This window comes from Columba livia, chromosome 4 (assembly GCF_036013475.1).
Source record: "Columba livia isolate bColLiv1 breed racing homer chromosome 4, bColLiv1.pat.W.v2, whole genome shotgun sequence".
Lineage (NCBI taxonomy): Eukaryota > Metazoa > Chordata > Aves > Columbiformes > Columbidae > Columba > Columba livia.
Window position 1 is genome coordinate 9,481,245 of NC_088605.1, and position 16,742 is coordinate 9,497,986.

At 36.5% G+C, this 16,742-nt stretch overlaps 1 protein-coding gene across 2 annotated transcripts in view; it reads right to left on the minus strand.

Moving 5' to 3' along the window:
- The window catches only part of POLN (DNA polymerase nu), a 110,963-nt gene that overhangs the window by 76,289 nt on the left and 17,932 nt on the right, over nt 1-16,742 (minus strand). For both annotated transcript variants that reach the window (XM_065060378.1, XM_065060379.1), the window contains 11 exons: nt 15,421-15,909; nt 14,755-14,945; nt 12,837-12,949; nt 10,914-11,071; nt 6,717-6,785; nt 5,231-5,291; nt 4,967-5,031; nt 4,085-4,168; nt 3,564-3,653; nt 957-1,013; nt 90-143 (listed from right to left, as the gene is read on the minus strand). In XM_065060378.1, coding sequence (XP_064916450.1) covers nt 90-143; nt 957-1,013; nt 3,564-3,653; nt 4,085-4,168; nt 4,967-5,031; nt 5,231-5,291; nt 6,717-6,785; nt 10,914-11,071; nt 12,837-12,949; nt 14,755-14,945; nt 15,421-15,813 — 1,335 coding nt within the window. In that variant the 5' untranslated portion in view covers nt 15,814-15,909. The remainder of the gene's footprint in view (nt 1-89; nt 144-956; nt 1,014-3,563; nt 3,654-4,084; nt 4,169-4,966; nt 5,032-5,230; nt 5,292-6,716; nt 6,786-10,913; nt 11,072-12,836; nt 12,950-14,754; nt 14,946-15,420; nt 15,910-16,742) is intronic.

Here is a 16,742-nt window from a genome sequence, read left to right on the forward strand (position 1 = left end):
TCTTAAACTGTAAACACTGCAATCATTTCACATCCTTTTATGATTTATTTGAACTACCATATTTTACAGGTTGCTTTTTATATTTCTACCTTTCTCATGCATGTTCTCAGTCCATCCACGTAAGTTGATTTCATCTTATGAACCTAAATTCCATAAAAATTTAGGTAAATGCTCATTTATAAAAATAACAGATTTTTCAGATTACAGATCTTAATTTCCAAATGCATATTAACTTGTTTTGCAGCCTTTTTTTTAAAGACAGTTTTATCTTAGTAAATAATGGATGTATACTCACTAATAGCTTAATCTAGTAGTGTAAGTAAGGTAAGTGCTAAAGCCATGTGTTATATGCTGAAGCCAGGTGTTTGCAGATACTAGTAAATTAACTACTGTAATTTACTGGTTTACATCTTATATCCCCAGGTCAATAAACTACACAAAAAAGCCACATACATACACAAAAAACAAACAAACAAACAAACAAAACACACCACCACTTCATTATTTCTTTTAAATCTTGAAAATTTATCCACTGAAAACCCAAACGTGTGAATGCAAACTAACTAGGTCGTTTGGTGTTTTCAGGAGGCCCGTCACCTTAGATAAACCATCACTAGTTATATCCTTTATTTTCTGCAGAGTATTTCCTCCAAACTCAAAAAAATAAATGTTTTGCCCTCAGACTTTGTTTTATAGCACCAAAGAAATTTAACCGTGAAGTTTTCTAATTGTTTTTGCGAGAGTTTTTTGCTAGCTACAATCTAACATAGTGCAAAACAGAAGTATAAACATGACATTTGAAAACACTTAATACCTACAACTTCAAAATTTAAATGAAAATTTGAATGAATTTACATTAGAGCCAACTTTTTAAAATGTATTTAGCTGTGGATATGTTATCTTTTTTGCTAATTTTGCTTCAGTGCAACTACATTATATGAAAGATATTAGCTCACCTGACGGTATTCTAAAATTATCTTAGGCAAAGGATGAAGATCTTGCAATTTATTTAGCTGCAAAATAAATAATGTGAATTTCTGGTTTACTTTTCTGTTATATTATTTAACAATCTTAATCAGTTTTGGAGGAAGAATTTTTCTTGCCAAGCTGAAAGGACAAAATACTGGCTAAAGAATAATGTGCTTCAAGCAATCTCACCCTAGGCCCAAGAAAACCTCCATTCTTTCCTGCCTTCAGCAGGAGGGCTGGAAATTACTCCCCATTTCATTTCCCTTCCTGCCCCAGACAAGGACAAAAAAAAATATGCAGACACAAAAACCTTTCCACAACAGCTTTAAAAACACTGGGGCATGGGAGAGGGGAAGAGAGGGGAGGGAGTTATTTATGGTCCTTTGTTTACTCTTTGTGCTAGACAGCACCAATGCAAGAAAGAACAGGATAGAAGTATACAGAATAATACATATATACACTCATGCATATTTATACACACACATGAAATCCAACAGAAGAATTTCTCCAGTACATCCCCTAAACCAGGGGGGATGTAATCTCCTACATCCAGGAGACCTTTAACAAAAATTGAAATTGTCAAATCCAAAAGCAATAAAACAAAGCACATAGCTGATTATTTGATTGTAAACTGCCATAAAACTTTGTTAAGAAAAAGAATGAAAATAATAAAATATTATAAGTTCAACAAAAATATCTGGAATTACATCAGTTCAGAGTGAAAAAACAGATGCAACTGTACCAAAATGGAGATTTAAAAGCATAGGTTTTTCTCTTGCTACCAGGGAGAGACAAAATATTAAGATTAATTATCTAGTATTTATCTATTGGAAAGTTTCAGGCTACCTTCTCCTAAATAACCAAGTCTCAGCAGTTGTTAGAAAGAAAGTACTGCACTGGATAAAAGCATTGCTTTGATTAAAGCAACAAATCTTATGTTCCCACAAAAAGATGACATGCATTCTATTTCACTGACCCCTCCCATCTCCCAAGGCTCTCTGTCACTCTCCAAGATTACACGTTTGATCTATGAAACCTTCTTCTCCTTGAGCAGCGTGCGGGTTTTATGGTTATACTGTTGCTATCACCTCAGCAGGACCAGGGCAGTGATCGTCCTCCTGCCCACAGTGCTGGTGAGGCCCCACCTCGAATCCTGTGTTCAGTTTTGGGGCCCTCGGGACAAGAAAGACATTGAGGTGCTGGAGTGAGTTCAGAGAAGGGCAACGAAGCTGGTGAGGGGTCTGGAGAACAAGTGTGATGAGGAGCGGCTGAGGGAACTGGGGCCGTTCTGGCTGAAGAAAAGGAGGCTGAGGGGAGACCGTATCACCATCTGCAACTGCCTGAAAGGAGGTTGTAGCATGGAGGGTGTTGGTCTCTTCTCCCAAGTAGCAAGTGATAGGACAAAAGGAAATGGCCCCACGTTGCACCAGGGGAGGTATAAATTGGGTATTAGGAAAAATTTCTTCACAGAGAGGCTTGTGAAGCATTGGAACAGGCTGCCCAGGGAAGTGGTGGAGTCACGATCCCTGACAGCATTTAAAATATATGTAGATGTGGTGTTTGGGAACGTGGTCTAACGGTGTACTTGGCAGTGTTAAGTATACGGTTGGACTCTATGATCTTAACGGTCTTCTCCAACCTAAATGATTCTATAATTCTATGAAAAGGAAGGGGCATCCACATTTGCCTCAAGTTACCAAGAAGTCTGCAGTTCAGCCTTGACTTCATCATTTTTAGATAAATGTTTTTTGGCAGGTTTCTGCATTTGTGTGGGATCACACATGAACGTCTGCATTGCTGAAAATTATCTGCTCCAACACTAACAGCAGAAAGAAGTGGAGAAGCTTCATATGCACAATATTTATTGCGCTGAGTCTGAAGATACACTTGAATTCTTGTACAAGTGTACCAAAGTATCTAAACTGCTTGGTCATTATTGCTTTAAGGGAATAAGATCCTGCAGATCTGACTCAAAAATGTAACCGCTCTTACTGAAGACAAGCACCTCCACAGACACAAGCACACAAAAGTAAATCTAACACAAACACTCAAAGAAAACACTGGAGCACACAAAAAATGTCACAACTCCTAATTCGCACGTAGCAAGTAATTTCTTACAGACTGCTTTCTCTAGCATGTATGAATAAGGGTCCATAAAAAGATGATAATATGGTTTTAGCCCAAATCTCCTGATAGCAAAGAGAAAGTCTGAGTTGCTATTTCCTTCACCAGCAGATTTTACATTAATGTTCTTCTCTTTTACCAGGGGTCTCTTTCACCTAACCCATCAGCCATGCTGAGCTACCAAAATCTGACCAGGAAGAAATTCTCCCTCCTGTGAGAAGGATGGTCATACATGCCAGGGTTTTTAACCCTAATTTTTAACTGAAGTTTAGCCTCAGTAGCTAGTTTGTTTTTCCCATCATGGAGTGCAACTTCCATTCCTGGCATAAGTAAAGGAAGCATGATTAGTACAATGGAAAAATAAATCAAGATTGTTAGGAAAACTCTAGACAAATTACAGTTTCGCTGGAATGTAACTTAGAAGTTTTGCTAAATCTTGCAGAAGGTTTTAAACCCCCTCTCCATCTCACCACAACTTCCGAGGTGGACACGAGTTGTTGTATTTCAGTTCTGTGAACTTTCTTACACAGCGTGTGCAGTTTTAACTTTTCAAATAGTACCTACAGTAAGAAAAAGCCCGTAAGACAAATGTTTCAGTGTTTCAAGTGCTAAAAGAGAAAGGAAAATTATTTGGTGCCTGCACCAAAGTCTAAAAACAGATTTCAAGGAAAACAGAGCATGCTACGGCCAAGAGAACTAACACAGAATTGAAAAGACGAAATCTTTAGTTTTGAGCTATTGACAAAGTAGTGTTTTTACTAAAATCAAGTGCATAACTTATGTAAATCCATTCAAATAGAGATTATCCAACATTGCCAGATTTATGGAAAACTGATATGTCCTCCATTAAGATCAGAAAATAAGATAATTATTATGAAAGAAAAAGAATTCTGAAGTTGTAAGAACTATTTTATATGTTTTCTAATTCTTCTGTATCAATAACAATTTACAGAACTGACAACTTACACAGTATCAGTAGTATAAATATTACCTCTCTCAGTTGATGACTGCTGGTCAAAAGGAATCGTTCTCCAGCAACTTGATGAGCTTCCTGCTCAAGCTCTTTGAGTCGCAACTATAAATTAGTACATCGGAATTATTCTGTATACATTGTTTTTTTCTTTAATATTCTGCTACTTCCTAGGTTAACAAGTATATTTGACTTACGTATTAGGTACTTGATAATGTGGCTACCACTGGCTACCAACATTTGTTTTAATAGATTGCTTATATACTCATTAATCTACATTTCTTCATTATGTGGGAAGGGGATTTACTGTAGTAAAAAGTACCAAAATTTCTGGGAAAATAATTTAGGTTACTGAATACTATAGAGACCTGCAAAAAACAGACCTACGTAAACTTTTCTGATACACTCATAATCTCCAGAGCACTATGATTACCTAGTCAGACTTTATGCTACAAAATAGGGTTCTCTTGTAGCTATTTTTATCAAACTTTAAAATGTATGTGTTCTGAGAGTTCAGAAAGTGTTTTATTTACAGAGAGAGACAGAGACATCTCTTGCTTCTCAGGAAGATGGTTACTGATAACTGTAGGTTAAAAACAGTCATTACAATCTTTACGACACACAACCCAAAAGGACCTGTGCATTTTGCAAAGCAATTTATTTTTGGGGCAAGGCTAAAGAAGCAAAGGTCTCTTTTTAAATGTCTCTACATTAACACAGAAGAATCCTAAAATGTAAATAGTGTTAATTATATTCATAATAACAAAAATACTAGAAACCCCAAACTGTCATGTAAAACTTGATAAAACAAAGATTCCTCCTCTTTTTTAATCTGTTGTACTCAGTAAAAGGAGAAAGATGATACTATGTAATTTCCAAAAGAAAGATAAAGGCAAAATTTACCCCTAGAATCTCTGATGTTTTTTTCAGTTCTTGTTTGTTCACATGTATTTTGTGTGTTTCCATCACTGTAAATAAAATGGTATATACTGAGAACACTTAAAACTGACAATTTTAATCTTACATGTTTCTTAGGCTGTAAAATGGAAACTCAAACTGTTATGAGGCTACAATAACATTTAGTATCGTTAGGTATAACATTCTACTTGAGCATAGTCAGTAGCTGCATCAAAATGAAGATTCATATTTTGAACTGAAATCTCATACCTGCCAGAATTTTGATAAGCGGAAGCTCTAATGTGCAAAATAATTTCCACAAACCTTGAACCTGTAAAGCAAGATACAAATAAATTCTGCAGTATTGGCCAATTTTAACCTTAAAACATATAGTAGTGTCATTATGTGGATCTATTTTCCAGAAAGCAGTATTTCACTTTTTGTACAATCCCTTTTTATGTCACAACACTGTTTGTGGAATGAAATACTACTTAGTGTGAATTATAATATCTAAATGCTGTAGTTGATTATCACTTCATTTTGTGTGGAATAGCAATACATTTTGTAATAGTAATTATTTTTGTACAGGAATAGTAATAAAGAAATACACAACTAATTTTTCTAAATAGTTTATTTTCAGAGCAATCTCCATTATAATAGAAAATACAGTTATCCCTCTTTCTTCACTTGAACAATTAAGGAACCATTTGGAATTCACAATTTTGTTTTCATTAGGAAGAAAATAAATGATGATGGGGCTATATACCTAATTCAGTTACCAAGAACAAGTCTGTTTTTCCTCCAACCACTGAAGCAATCAGATAGTAACAATTGTCTAAAATATCTCATAAATGGGCTCTCGGTGTTTCTGTCCTTTGGTGTTTCCCTGTTGCCTTCCCACATTGTTTCATCACACTGCTGGGCCAGTTAGGTATCCAGATTAACGTGGCTCCATCAACTAATGGCCTAAGTCCTACACTTGATACCATCAATCTGAAGGAAAACCCCTCTGATCCTGTGATGTACCTTCCACCAGAATTCCATGTCCCGGAATTCTGACACTTTTCCAGGTATGCGATTACAGGGAGAAAATAAACACACACGCACACAAAAATCTTGAGATGCGCTCTGAACTGCAATGAGGCCTAGAACAGTCGGAAGGGACCTACAATGATTATCTAGTCCAACTGCCTGACCATTTTAGGGCTGACCAAAAGTTAAAACATTGTCCAAACGTCTCTTAAACCCTGACAGGCTTGGGATACCGACCACCCCTCTGGGAATTCTGTCCCAGTGTTTGGCCAGCACTGGGCTAATACAATCTAGAGCAATAGATATGCTGAGAGCTTTTGTACCTGAGGAATACATTGAAAAAAAAACCCCAGCTACACTCTGTCTTAACTCTGTTAACACTTTTTTGACAGTTTCATACAGCTTTAATATATCAAAAGTCACAATATTCCAAATGTTTCCCATTCTTTGACACTTCATTTAAATATTTAGTTAACTATTACAGAGGAAAAGTTTCTTGCAAAGATTAACCTTCAGACTAATTATTTCCTCCTCCTGGGAAAAATGGCAAATTTGATCAACAACTTCATTTTAAATGTTGACCAGCACTGTAAACCCATAAGGACTGAAGCCTTCTGTTTAACTTGAGTAGAGACTCTGATCTGAATGAGAAGCACATCACTAACTCTCTATAATTCATTATAATTCAGAAGCTACATCTGAGTAATTACTTCCTCTTTCTTACCTGTAAGTCATGAGCAAGGTCCATCATTACATTATAAAGTTTCTCCAAGTTGGCACCTAAGTTTTGATACTGATTATAAATAAATTTAAAAACATCAGGTGTTAATGCTAACATAAAAATATTTGTTATATTTTTAAAGGGATTAAACTCTAAGTACATTTTTCTGTGTGTCTCATGCTATATTTAACATTTTACTAATGTTCTTAGACCTCTGACAAACAATTAATGAGCAGAGCAGCACAGATCATTAACATTCAAGATTTTCTCTAGCCTTTTGTACAGTTTGAGTATGAAGAAATAGTACCACTACACTGCCTTCAACACTGAAGTCAGAATTCTACTACTACTTGTAAAATGTAGAAAAATTCCTTGCTGTTTTCTTTCTCCTACCAGCACTGCCCTCCTTCTGTGCCTGAACTATTCCCTTCCCTTCAGTTCTAGAGGCGTTCTGCACACAGGCACACCACCTCATTCCATTGACTAGAACACTGTTTTGAAATGTGTAGAGACACTGAGAACACGGTCTTTAGCTCCAAGAACACAATCGCTAAAGGAAAGAGAAGTTTCTACTTGTTATCAGATTTACTCTCCCCTCTAAGATTGTGTAGAAAATGAAGGCAATGCTTCAGCTTCAAAGAAATATTTTTGAAGGAACAAAATGAAGATTCTATCATCCGGAAGAGTATACGCAATGTAACTAGATGTGATGTCACTCTGCTACACTGGATGTAGCCTAAACCAGAAAGATTGCCATTGAAATTGTTGCCAAGAACATTTTCTTAAGAACAGGTCTGATGTCAGAACATTATGGTCCTCCAGGGCTCTTAATCTGCCCAGCCAGAACAGCAGTTTTTATGAAACAAAAGCAGCTAAGGATAATCAAAGTGGTTGGAAAAAATCTACAAAATCCTTCCTACAGGAAGGTCTATGCAGTCTAAAGAGATCTCCAAATTAAAGGTTTCTCTAAAATAAAAACAAATAAATTAATATCAAAATTAACGGAAAGGGGAGGATCTTCCTCTCTCTTCAGGGAGGTAAGAATCCTTCTGAATTTGTGAGAAGGGATCTCTGGAGATCTTTTTCCAGCTGAATAGGGTCTTCTGTGTAAATTGCTCCCTGAGCTGGATGCCATTATCTCCTCTTTGTCTTCAGGATGACTCTCAGAACTTCCTGGTTGTATTTCTAGGGAGTAAGTGCAGGCACGGACTGAGACACAGGCATATGTAGACACTTAATCCTGTGCCCTCACAGTGCAAAAGTCAGCTGTAAATCAACACAAACATAATTCATTCTCCAAACTGTATAAAAATCTGCCTTCTATACCAAACTCACAATTTTGGCCTACTGTTTGCAAAACAGCCCCATTATCTCAAGAAAAACAGAAGTCTGGAACCAAAGCATTACCACAGATGTAGACTGTCAAGAGCAATGCTTCATCCATTATTTGATCCAAACAGAATGCAGAAGGAATCCAAATTACTTGCTGTTGCACAAACACAATAGAATCAGAACTGACTGAAAATTAGTTTATATTAGGACAAATTATAACACATTATTGCTACTAAGGCAAGCATTCTGGCACACAGCTGGGGAAGAACCATCACAGGAACTTTATCATATTGGTCCAACTAATTTTTAGGAGAAGAGGAGAAGTACAGAGCGTAACAGAAGTGTGGGAGACACTTACTAGCTACAGGAAGTTATGTTTCGTGCTAAAAACAGAATTACCCCAGTTCTGGGGTAATATTTTCTGCAGACACATTTTCTTACCACATATCATAAAACAGCGAGGGCACTAGTGTTGCAGTCTTTCAGAACATACTTAAGCCTGGACCATAGTTGTTTTTGTCTTCAAATTACCGTATTACTCAGGATAACAGCAGACAAAACTGAACAGATATGACATCAGCTGATGTCTGCTAGTGGGAAGCATGTCCCAGCACAGCCCCAGCAGCAGAAAAGAGTTACAGCGGCTTAACGAATCCCGCTGACAGCCCATGCAGGTCCTCCACCTGTTCAAGAGCTGTTAGTCTGTACAACTTCAGCGCTGTTTGTGTTGGTCATTTGTGAGCAGACAATACAGACACTGCACAAGCTTTCCCTCTGCCTACAGCAGGCTTGAACACTGCAAGACTGAGAAACAATCAGCTCTTGAAGGTAGGACGCAGCAAGTTATCTTTAAAGCTGAAATATCTAGATCCACTGGTGACCATCCTTGTTTTACAACAGTCTAGTCCTGTCAGTGAAGACTTCTCTCTGCCCCAGTAGGTTAATTTAAGCAGGGCCATACCACAGTGAAAAGCCATCAACCTGTCTCCAGTAAACCTTGTCCATACCCACTGGTTCTGGAACAAACAAGCTGCCTGTGAAATACTACACTTAGCAGAGAGCTCACTTGATCCCATTCTAGCGGCAGAAGTGAGCCCAATGACAGGCTTCAATTGACACCAAGATTCCTCACTAGCAAATGCACCCATGACAAGAGCAGTGTGATGTTTAGCACTTGTTTCAGCAAAGGTTTCAAGGTATATGGACTATGACCTCTTTCACAGAGCCTTTTTGGCACAGCACCAAATATACAGCAAGTAGCACCTATTCTGTGCTAGAGGGGTGTGCGGGTGAGTAGCGAAACACAGAATAAACCAGCAGTCATTCCAAGTACTATGCTGGGTGGACAAGACTAGGACAATACAGAGGGAGCTTAACTGATGTGGTGGGGCACAAGACATATCACCTGGCCTGGAACCCTCTGGGAGTACAGACAACTGTGAGGAACCTACCAGTAAAGTCAGAGTAAGAAGGCTGAAGGGATAAATCTGGCAAAGAGCTAGGAGTCACAGAAAGAGCGGGGACTTGCTGAGCAAACCAAGAAGCCAAAAAGAAAGTGGAAGAGTCCAGGGAACAAATTAATTGCGTAAGGAATGGAGAGGAATGGAATGGAACACAGGAGGTCAGGGGGAGGTGTTAACCAGGACTTGTGTGAGCAAGTCAGCATAAAAGACTCTGGAGATGGTTGGGGCAAGGAAACAAGCTAGACCTGAAACAGGGTGGGAAGGAAATAAGATTTCACTATTTAACTCAGAGCTGGGAATCAGGATGATGAAGTTAAGAAATAATAACTAAGAATAGATGTGAAATATGAAGAACAAAAGACTAAAGTCAAGTTAAGGGAAGAGACAATATTAAGGATGCTGACTCACAGGAGGGGATATCACATACAGCAAGTTTATAGTTCCTGCCTGTTTGCCTGTCTGTTCCCTACACCAATAGCTTAATTCATGAACAACTGCAGTTTACATCTGGTGTTTTACAGTAAACAGGCTTTTTTTTCTCAGAAATGTGTGTATGTGCTGATACAACTGACCTCTGCCCATGCTCAAAGCCCACTGGACATCAGTGGATTTGTATCCTAGAAGCCCTATCATCATATTCCAATACTTGTGTCTGAACAGCCAAGGCCTCTGAAAAGTGAAAGGTTTTAAAAAAAACACCGGTCAGGTAGCTACACATCTATTTTTATCATTCAAATGACCTCTGAAGGCTAATGCAGAGAGAGCAGATCACCATCGCCCAAAATACAAATACCAACATTTTATAACAGTATACAAGTTTGAACAGACATTAAGACATTTCTATAGTGGCAGGAATAACTTCTCAAAAAATCATTAAGCATTCTCTCTTATTGAGAACAAAAATTCACACATTTTACATATACATGCTTGAAGGTTCACATTTGATTCCCTAGTGTTCCTCAGCCTACAATGTATTATCTTTATCAGATGTGAAATTCAGCAAAATTATTAATTACAATTAACTAAGTATAGGCTAGAAGTTCACAGGAATTAGAGAACAAGGCATTGTCAGCTTTGCAAAGGAAAGCTGGAAATCAGTTTGCAGCAAGGTGGAAAGAAAAAAGATTGGATTATATATCAATTGTTACTGAACTTCATGGTTTTGAAGTAGAGTTTCACAGCTGTTCCTGGGGAACATGATCTCATCTTGGTAGAATGCAGTGAACCCTTCCTTTCTCCCCTTTCTTTCAAATTATATCTCCAAAAAGTAGCATTAATATAATCATTTTCTTCCATCAGAAAAGCATTATCTGTAATTTTTTTGCAATATTTCATAAGCAAAAGCAATTATTTCACTATTTCCTTCCCCTTTTAACCCAACCACAATTTCAAACAAACTACTTACTGATGTGTTTCTCAAAGGTGCTGTATCTGTATTTACTGTTTCCATAGAAAAAGGCTTTCCAAAATATTTCTGTATTAAGCATTCAAAAGAGGGAACTGTGTCGCTCGGGTTTATCAGCCACGCTGCAATCCTGGGATCTAACACGACACTATCAGCAACTACAAAAAAAGTTACTTCTGACAGTCAGAATATTTAAATTAGCTCCCATACTGAGAAATCCCTTGAAAGTTTTGCCCACCTTTCCTGCAGACACACATCATAAATAGACAAGCATTCACATTATGAAAATGCTAAACATTGAATTCACAGCTGGAACAAACTGTCAATATAATAATTGTATAGCATTAAGTTCAATATTGAGTATTTTTGAAGAGCATCTTTTGTGGGGGCTTTTGGCATGGTTTTGTTTTTATTTTATTTTTTATTATTATTTTGGTTTTCTTTGGGTTTTGGGGAGGTTTTTGTGGTTTTGGTTGTTTGGGGTTTTTGGGGGATTTTGCATGGTTTTGTTTTTACAAGTATTAAAATATAAATAAACCTTTCATTCTTAAGATTAACTGTAAAAGCCTCTCTCTTAACACTGAAAAATTTCAAACTAGAGTTTTTCTTGTGACACCTTCAAGATGAGGAGGGACACACGGAACTGAGACAGAACAAAGCTGGAAGGAGTGAAGCAAAACCAGCTCAAGCTGGGATGAAGTGAACGGAAGAGTCTGCTGATAAAAGCATGCTTTCCTCAAGATTGAGAGTTAGTTCTCAAGTCCTGACCCTCTACTCTGAAACATTAGTAAATCCCAATGGCAAAGCATGCCATATTTTACTGGTACCTGTATGTATTCCACCCGTCAGGACACTAGTTTGAGAATGAGATAAATCATTCAAGTGATTGGAGCAAATGACACAAATTTCAGTGTTTGCTGGATTTACAATTGATGGAACTTTCTACCTTAAAGGCAGGGAGTTTGTGTTTTGGTGGTGGTGGTTTATTTTTGTTGGGGTTTTTTGGCGGTTTTGGTTGGTTGGTTGGTTTTTTACCATAGCACAAATAATAGATGAAGAAGCACCAACTTCCAAAGTTTAAAAAAATATAAGAATTCTTTTGGATACTAGAAACTTCACATGCAAATCCTACTCATCAGACAAGATATAATCTAGATCTAGTATTTACCATATGTACGGGTTACAAAACTGTCACTAGGGTCAGTATCACGTTTTTTCCTGCACTTGGCACTCCCAGGGCTAAGTGTCTTTGTGTAGATCTTCACACCACATTCTAAATCATCATTGGTTTACTGTGATTTACTGATGAAACTTTTCAGATGCTGAACACAAGCTGAAGACTTTACGTATAGAAAGTCCTTCCTGAAAGGTCACACATTTTTGTAACTCACTCAGCAGTACATAGAACCAAGGAAAAAACATAAATATATTTACATCTTAAATTTTCTGTTTGTAGTTGCTTTTAAATCCATACAAAAGAGTCTTATTTGTTTGTATCAAAAAAACAAGGACCCATTTATTCAAGCGATTCCTAATTCTGACAACAATGAGCACCTCTGGAATTTATTTTAACCTTTTCCCTGAGCGGAGAAAGTTTTTCTAGGGAACATGAAATATGAAGCAGTTTGACCTTTTCAGCTATAGCCAGGACTGTGTTGACAGCTTTTGTTTCCACTGGATGCTATCCTTAAATTATTCAATTATTTGATTCCTACTCTCAGCAGAAATACATCATCTTGACATGCCAAGCCTCTGGTCACAACCTTCCCCAAGAAGGGTGTTCTTTTCCATGGTACTAAAACTTTGTTTTCCAATATATTATTTAACCACCAATCTAGTTACTTGTACATCTAGTGATTTTAACAGAAACATCAAAAGCACAGGGATTTTAGGACTAAATCATGGATTAGATTAGATAGTTACCTTGTTTCCAGCTAATTTCATTACCATAAACTTGAAGTAGAGTCCTCAGGAAATCTTTTGCATTGAAGCAAATAATCGGAACTTTGCAATGTAGCATTTGAAACAACACTTGCCTGCACAGAAGTAGTTCATTAACACACACTATACTGCTACTAGATTTAATTAAATGTACAAAGTAAATAGTTTCACTAGCACCTATTACTACAGTTAACACAAGACATTTCTTTATTCCTGTAAGACCGGAATACTGTATTTGAATATTAAATTCTCAGCTTACTAATACCTGAAGCCTCATTCTATAATAAATTAAACATTGTGGCAGATAGACCTTATCACGTGTCCATAAAGAAAACAAATCCTTATTTGACACTCAAAATTAAATGCAATCTTTATCTGAAACAGCAACTGGCATCCCCGTAATGCTTTAATATAATGAAATAGGATCACAGAGGCTTCTGAATTAATGTAGTATTGTAAAATAACTATTTCAAAGTTACTGGGCAATATAAATTTCCATAATCGCCTAGTGTTAAATCTAGTATGCTTCATCTTTGTCATATTTTCCCATTACTCTTGAAAGTGTCTATAGTTCCCAAATTGATGCTATTTTAAATAGATGTTACCCATTATATATATTAGTATATAGATTTTACTAATTATTTGTGTCATGTTTTATAAGATCTATTTTGGGTATTATAGAAAAACAATTTTTATAGAGCTTTCAAGTCTATCTATCTTTGATGGTATGCAACCATAGTACCAAGTTTTAAGCTTTTTGGACATATTAGAAATGGTGTAGACCATAAGGTATTAATGTATACAGTGTAGATACACTATTAAACAACTGCACTATTCTTACAATAAATAATTACCAATAGGTTTTATCTAAATGCTAATACACTTACTCAACTTGTTTATTATTGAATTTATACTGTTCATATATGCATGCTTTATTCATATTTTATTCTCAATTCAGAACAATCTATATTCAAGCTAATAATAAGTTATTAAACGAGTTGTCATATAACTCCAATATTAGAGCTGGGTAAGTGCAGATAAGTGATTTGTTTCAAGTCACAGTGGAGCAGTGGCAGAGATGCAACTAAAAACCAAGTGTAGCATCTTGAAAATGAATGCTTTGGAACTTAATAATCCAATTCAGCAGTTTACAATAAAGCACTTATTACTGAAAGCCATAAAATATTCTAATGAAGTTTTAACATGCAGCTATGATATCTAAGAATCAGTTTCAGTTCTCATTTCTCCCTTTATGGGATACTATTTCAAAGTTAATAGTACCGAATAAAAATGGATTTTGTTTGTACTAACTGGAAGTTTAAAACACAATCCAACGTTTGTAAATTTAGTCCAACTACTAAACAGATACATAATTCATTTACTTTAAAAATTCAATTTGCAACATTATTACTCGATACTAGGAAAACTTCATTCAGGATCTCAAAGGCCATTAGAAAAAACTGTTGTGCTCAAAAAAACCCAACAAAATAGTAGCTCAAAACGGATGTTTACTGTAATAACGTCCACCAAAAACATACTAGATAAGAAGTGCAGTTCAGGAAAGGGAAGACACAAGAAAGATCAACCTGGACAAACAATATTTTTTTGGTGCCATATAGCTGTAAGCTGTTGATAAAGGATTTCTAGGTGAACGTAAGCAGCACCTACCAGAATCCCAACCTAGTTCTGCAGGGCTGCAGTTAGTGATATGCTGACCCAACGGAACAGTCTATTCTTATTTGGTTTATATTAGCCCAGGCTTGACACAGAACTAATACAGTTAATATGAAATTCAATGAGCTTGACGTATAAGGAGATTGAGTCTGTGCCATGTAACCAACACCACTGTTGCTAAACGCATATGTAAAGCAAAATAGTATTTTTTCCTACATACTCTCACCAAGCAAATTTCTTGTGAGCCTGTTGTTCTTGTTCCCAAAGAGGTGACCATGCAGTTTTTAAATAAATTAATTTATCATCTTCATTAGCAGCATTCCAAGTAGAGTCAGTTGAAGAGTAACTGGGAGGGCAACAATAATTGGTCTGATTCTTCACTAAGACAACAACTCCTTTTACCGATGAGGTTAAGACCTGTTAAGTATAATTGCAATAGCGTTTCCTCTGACAGATTTCATGCAGTCTTATAAAAAAAATTTCCCAAATATTTTACAATATGAAACCTATTATGCACCCTGGAGTTATTACATACACCATTGACACAGTACAGGAACACGCAAGTGTTTCAGCCTTGAAACACAAATCCAGACACAGACATGGTAAAAAGCAGGAAAAAATACTTGAATTAAACAGCCTCACTTGAAGTATACAAATACCCACTTAGGCCAAGTGGTTTCTTTTTTCCAAGTTTTACATAGTAACTAAAAATAAAATGTAGTCAGAAATATTAAGGTTTATCTTGGTTTACATTTATATTTTGGTAAGCAATAATACACTGAAGTGACCAAGGTTCTAGGCTTCCGATGAACATGGGTTTGCATTTGTCAGTCAGACGCACCGTCCAAATGGTTCTAAAAAACTGAGTAAACAAAACGCATCATCCACTAACCTGCTCCGAGTTGAGCTGTGAAGAACCATCTTGAAATACCATAGTAGTTACAAAAGCCATTGCCCTTTCTATAGTTGCAAGTAATTTTCTTTTTTCTTCACATCCCAAACTCCTGATATCACAAGGATAATTTTCAGAAGGCTCTGTTTGCCCAGAAGTACAGTTGTATCTTCTTTCCTGTGAAGAAGAGTAGATCTTTACAGGCAGTCTTCTTGTTTTCTCTGAAAAACATATCGGCACATCTTGCTTTCTTTTAAGAGGAGCAGCTATGTTCTTTTCACCACCCTTTGGGTTTTTTGCTTCTACTGAAAGATTTTTTTTTCTATATCCCCATGTTGGCAAGTCTAAATCCTGGAAACAGCTCACTGTTTTAGTATCTTGACAGCCATGCATTTCATTGGTACGTACTGTCCCGGCTATCTGACCAGCAGTACTTTTTTCAGAGCTAGCAGATGTATTTAATAAGCCAGTTGTGGAATCATGAAGCTCCTGGAAAAATCGGAAATATTTTAGTGAACCAACTATTCAACTTACTAAGAGAAATACAAATAAATGTACAGAAGCTAATTTAGATATGCTTTTCAGGAAGTGGTATTTTATTAAAAAATATTGATACTAACAAAAAGTCAGTTTAGAAGAACCACATTACATAAACCAAAATTCAATTATTTATCAGTAAAGACTATTTTGCTGATTTATATTGCTTACATCAAAACCCACCATTTTTTTAAATCTAATTTTAGTCCAACACTAAAAATGGTGAATTAACAACTGTAAGATGCATCTAGTCCAGTAGCCTGTCTTCTATAGTGACTTGGTTATTAGTGACCTTCACCTGAAGAGAGAATAGACCATTTCCATCTTCAGCTTCAATATTCAGAGCTTTTTCATGACAGCTTCTTTCACTAAAGAACTTTTAGAAGGGCACCATAATGACTGCTTTGGAAATTCAAGCACACTGAGCCAACTGGATTTCCACCAATTTCTTCAAACAACTTACAAGACGTAAAAATATACATGAAAGATGAAATGAAGTAGTATTATGAAGTACGTGAATAAGTATTCTATTCTGCTTAACCCACTATGCCCAGAACAGCTTTCCTACTCCAGATAGTCCCTGGATCCCTTTATGGCAGCATGCTATTAAATAGTACTAAGCAAGAAGATGCATGGTAAGTTTACAATTCGACTCTTTCATCCTTGATTTCCTTCACAAATTTCCTTGATGTGCCACTGGCCCCAGTATTTTATTGCCATTTATTTTGCTAGTTTCTTCTACAGCCTCTTGAGCTGAGATAGAGTCTCTGCCTTGATTTCATAAA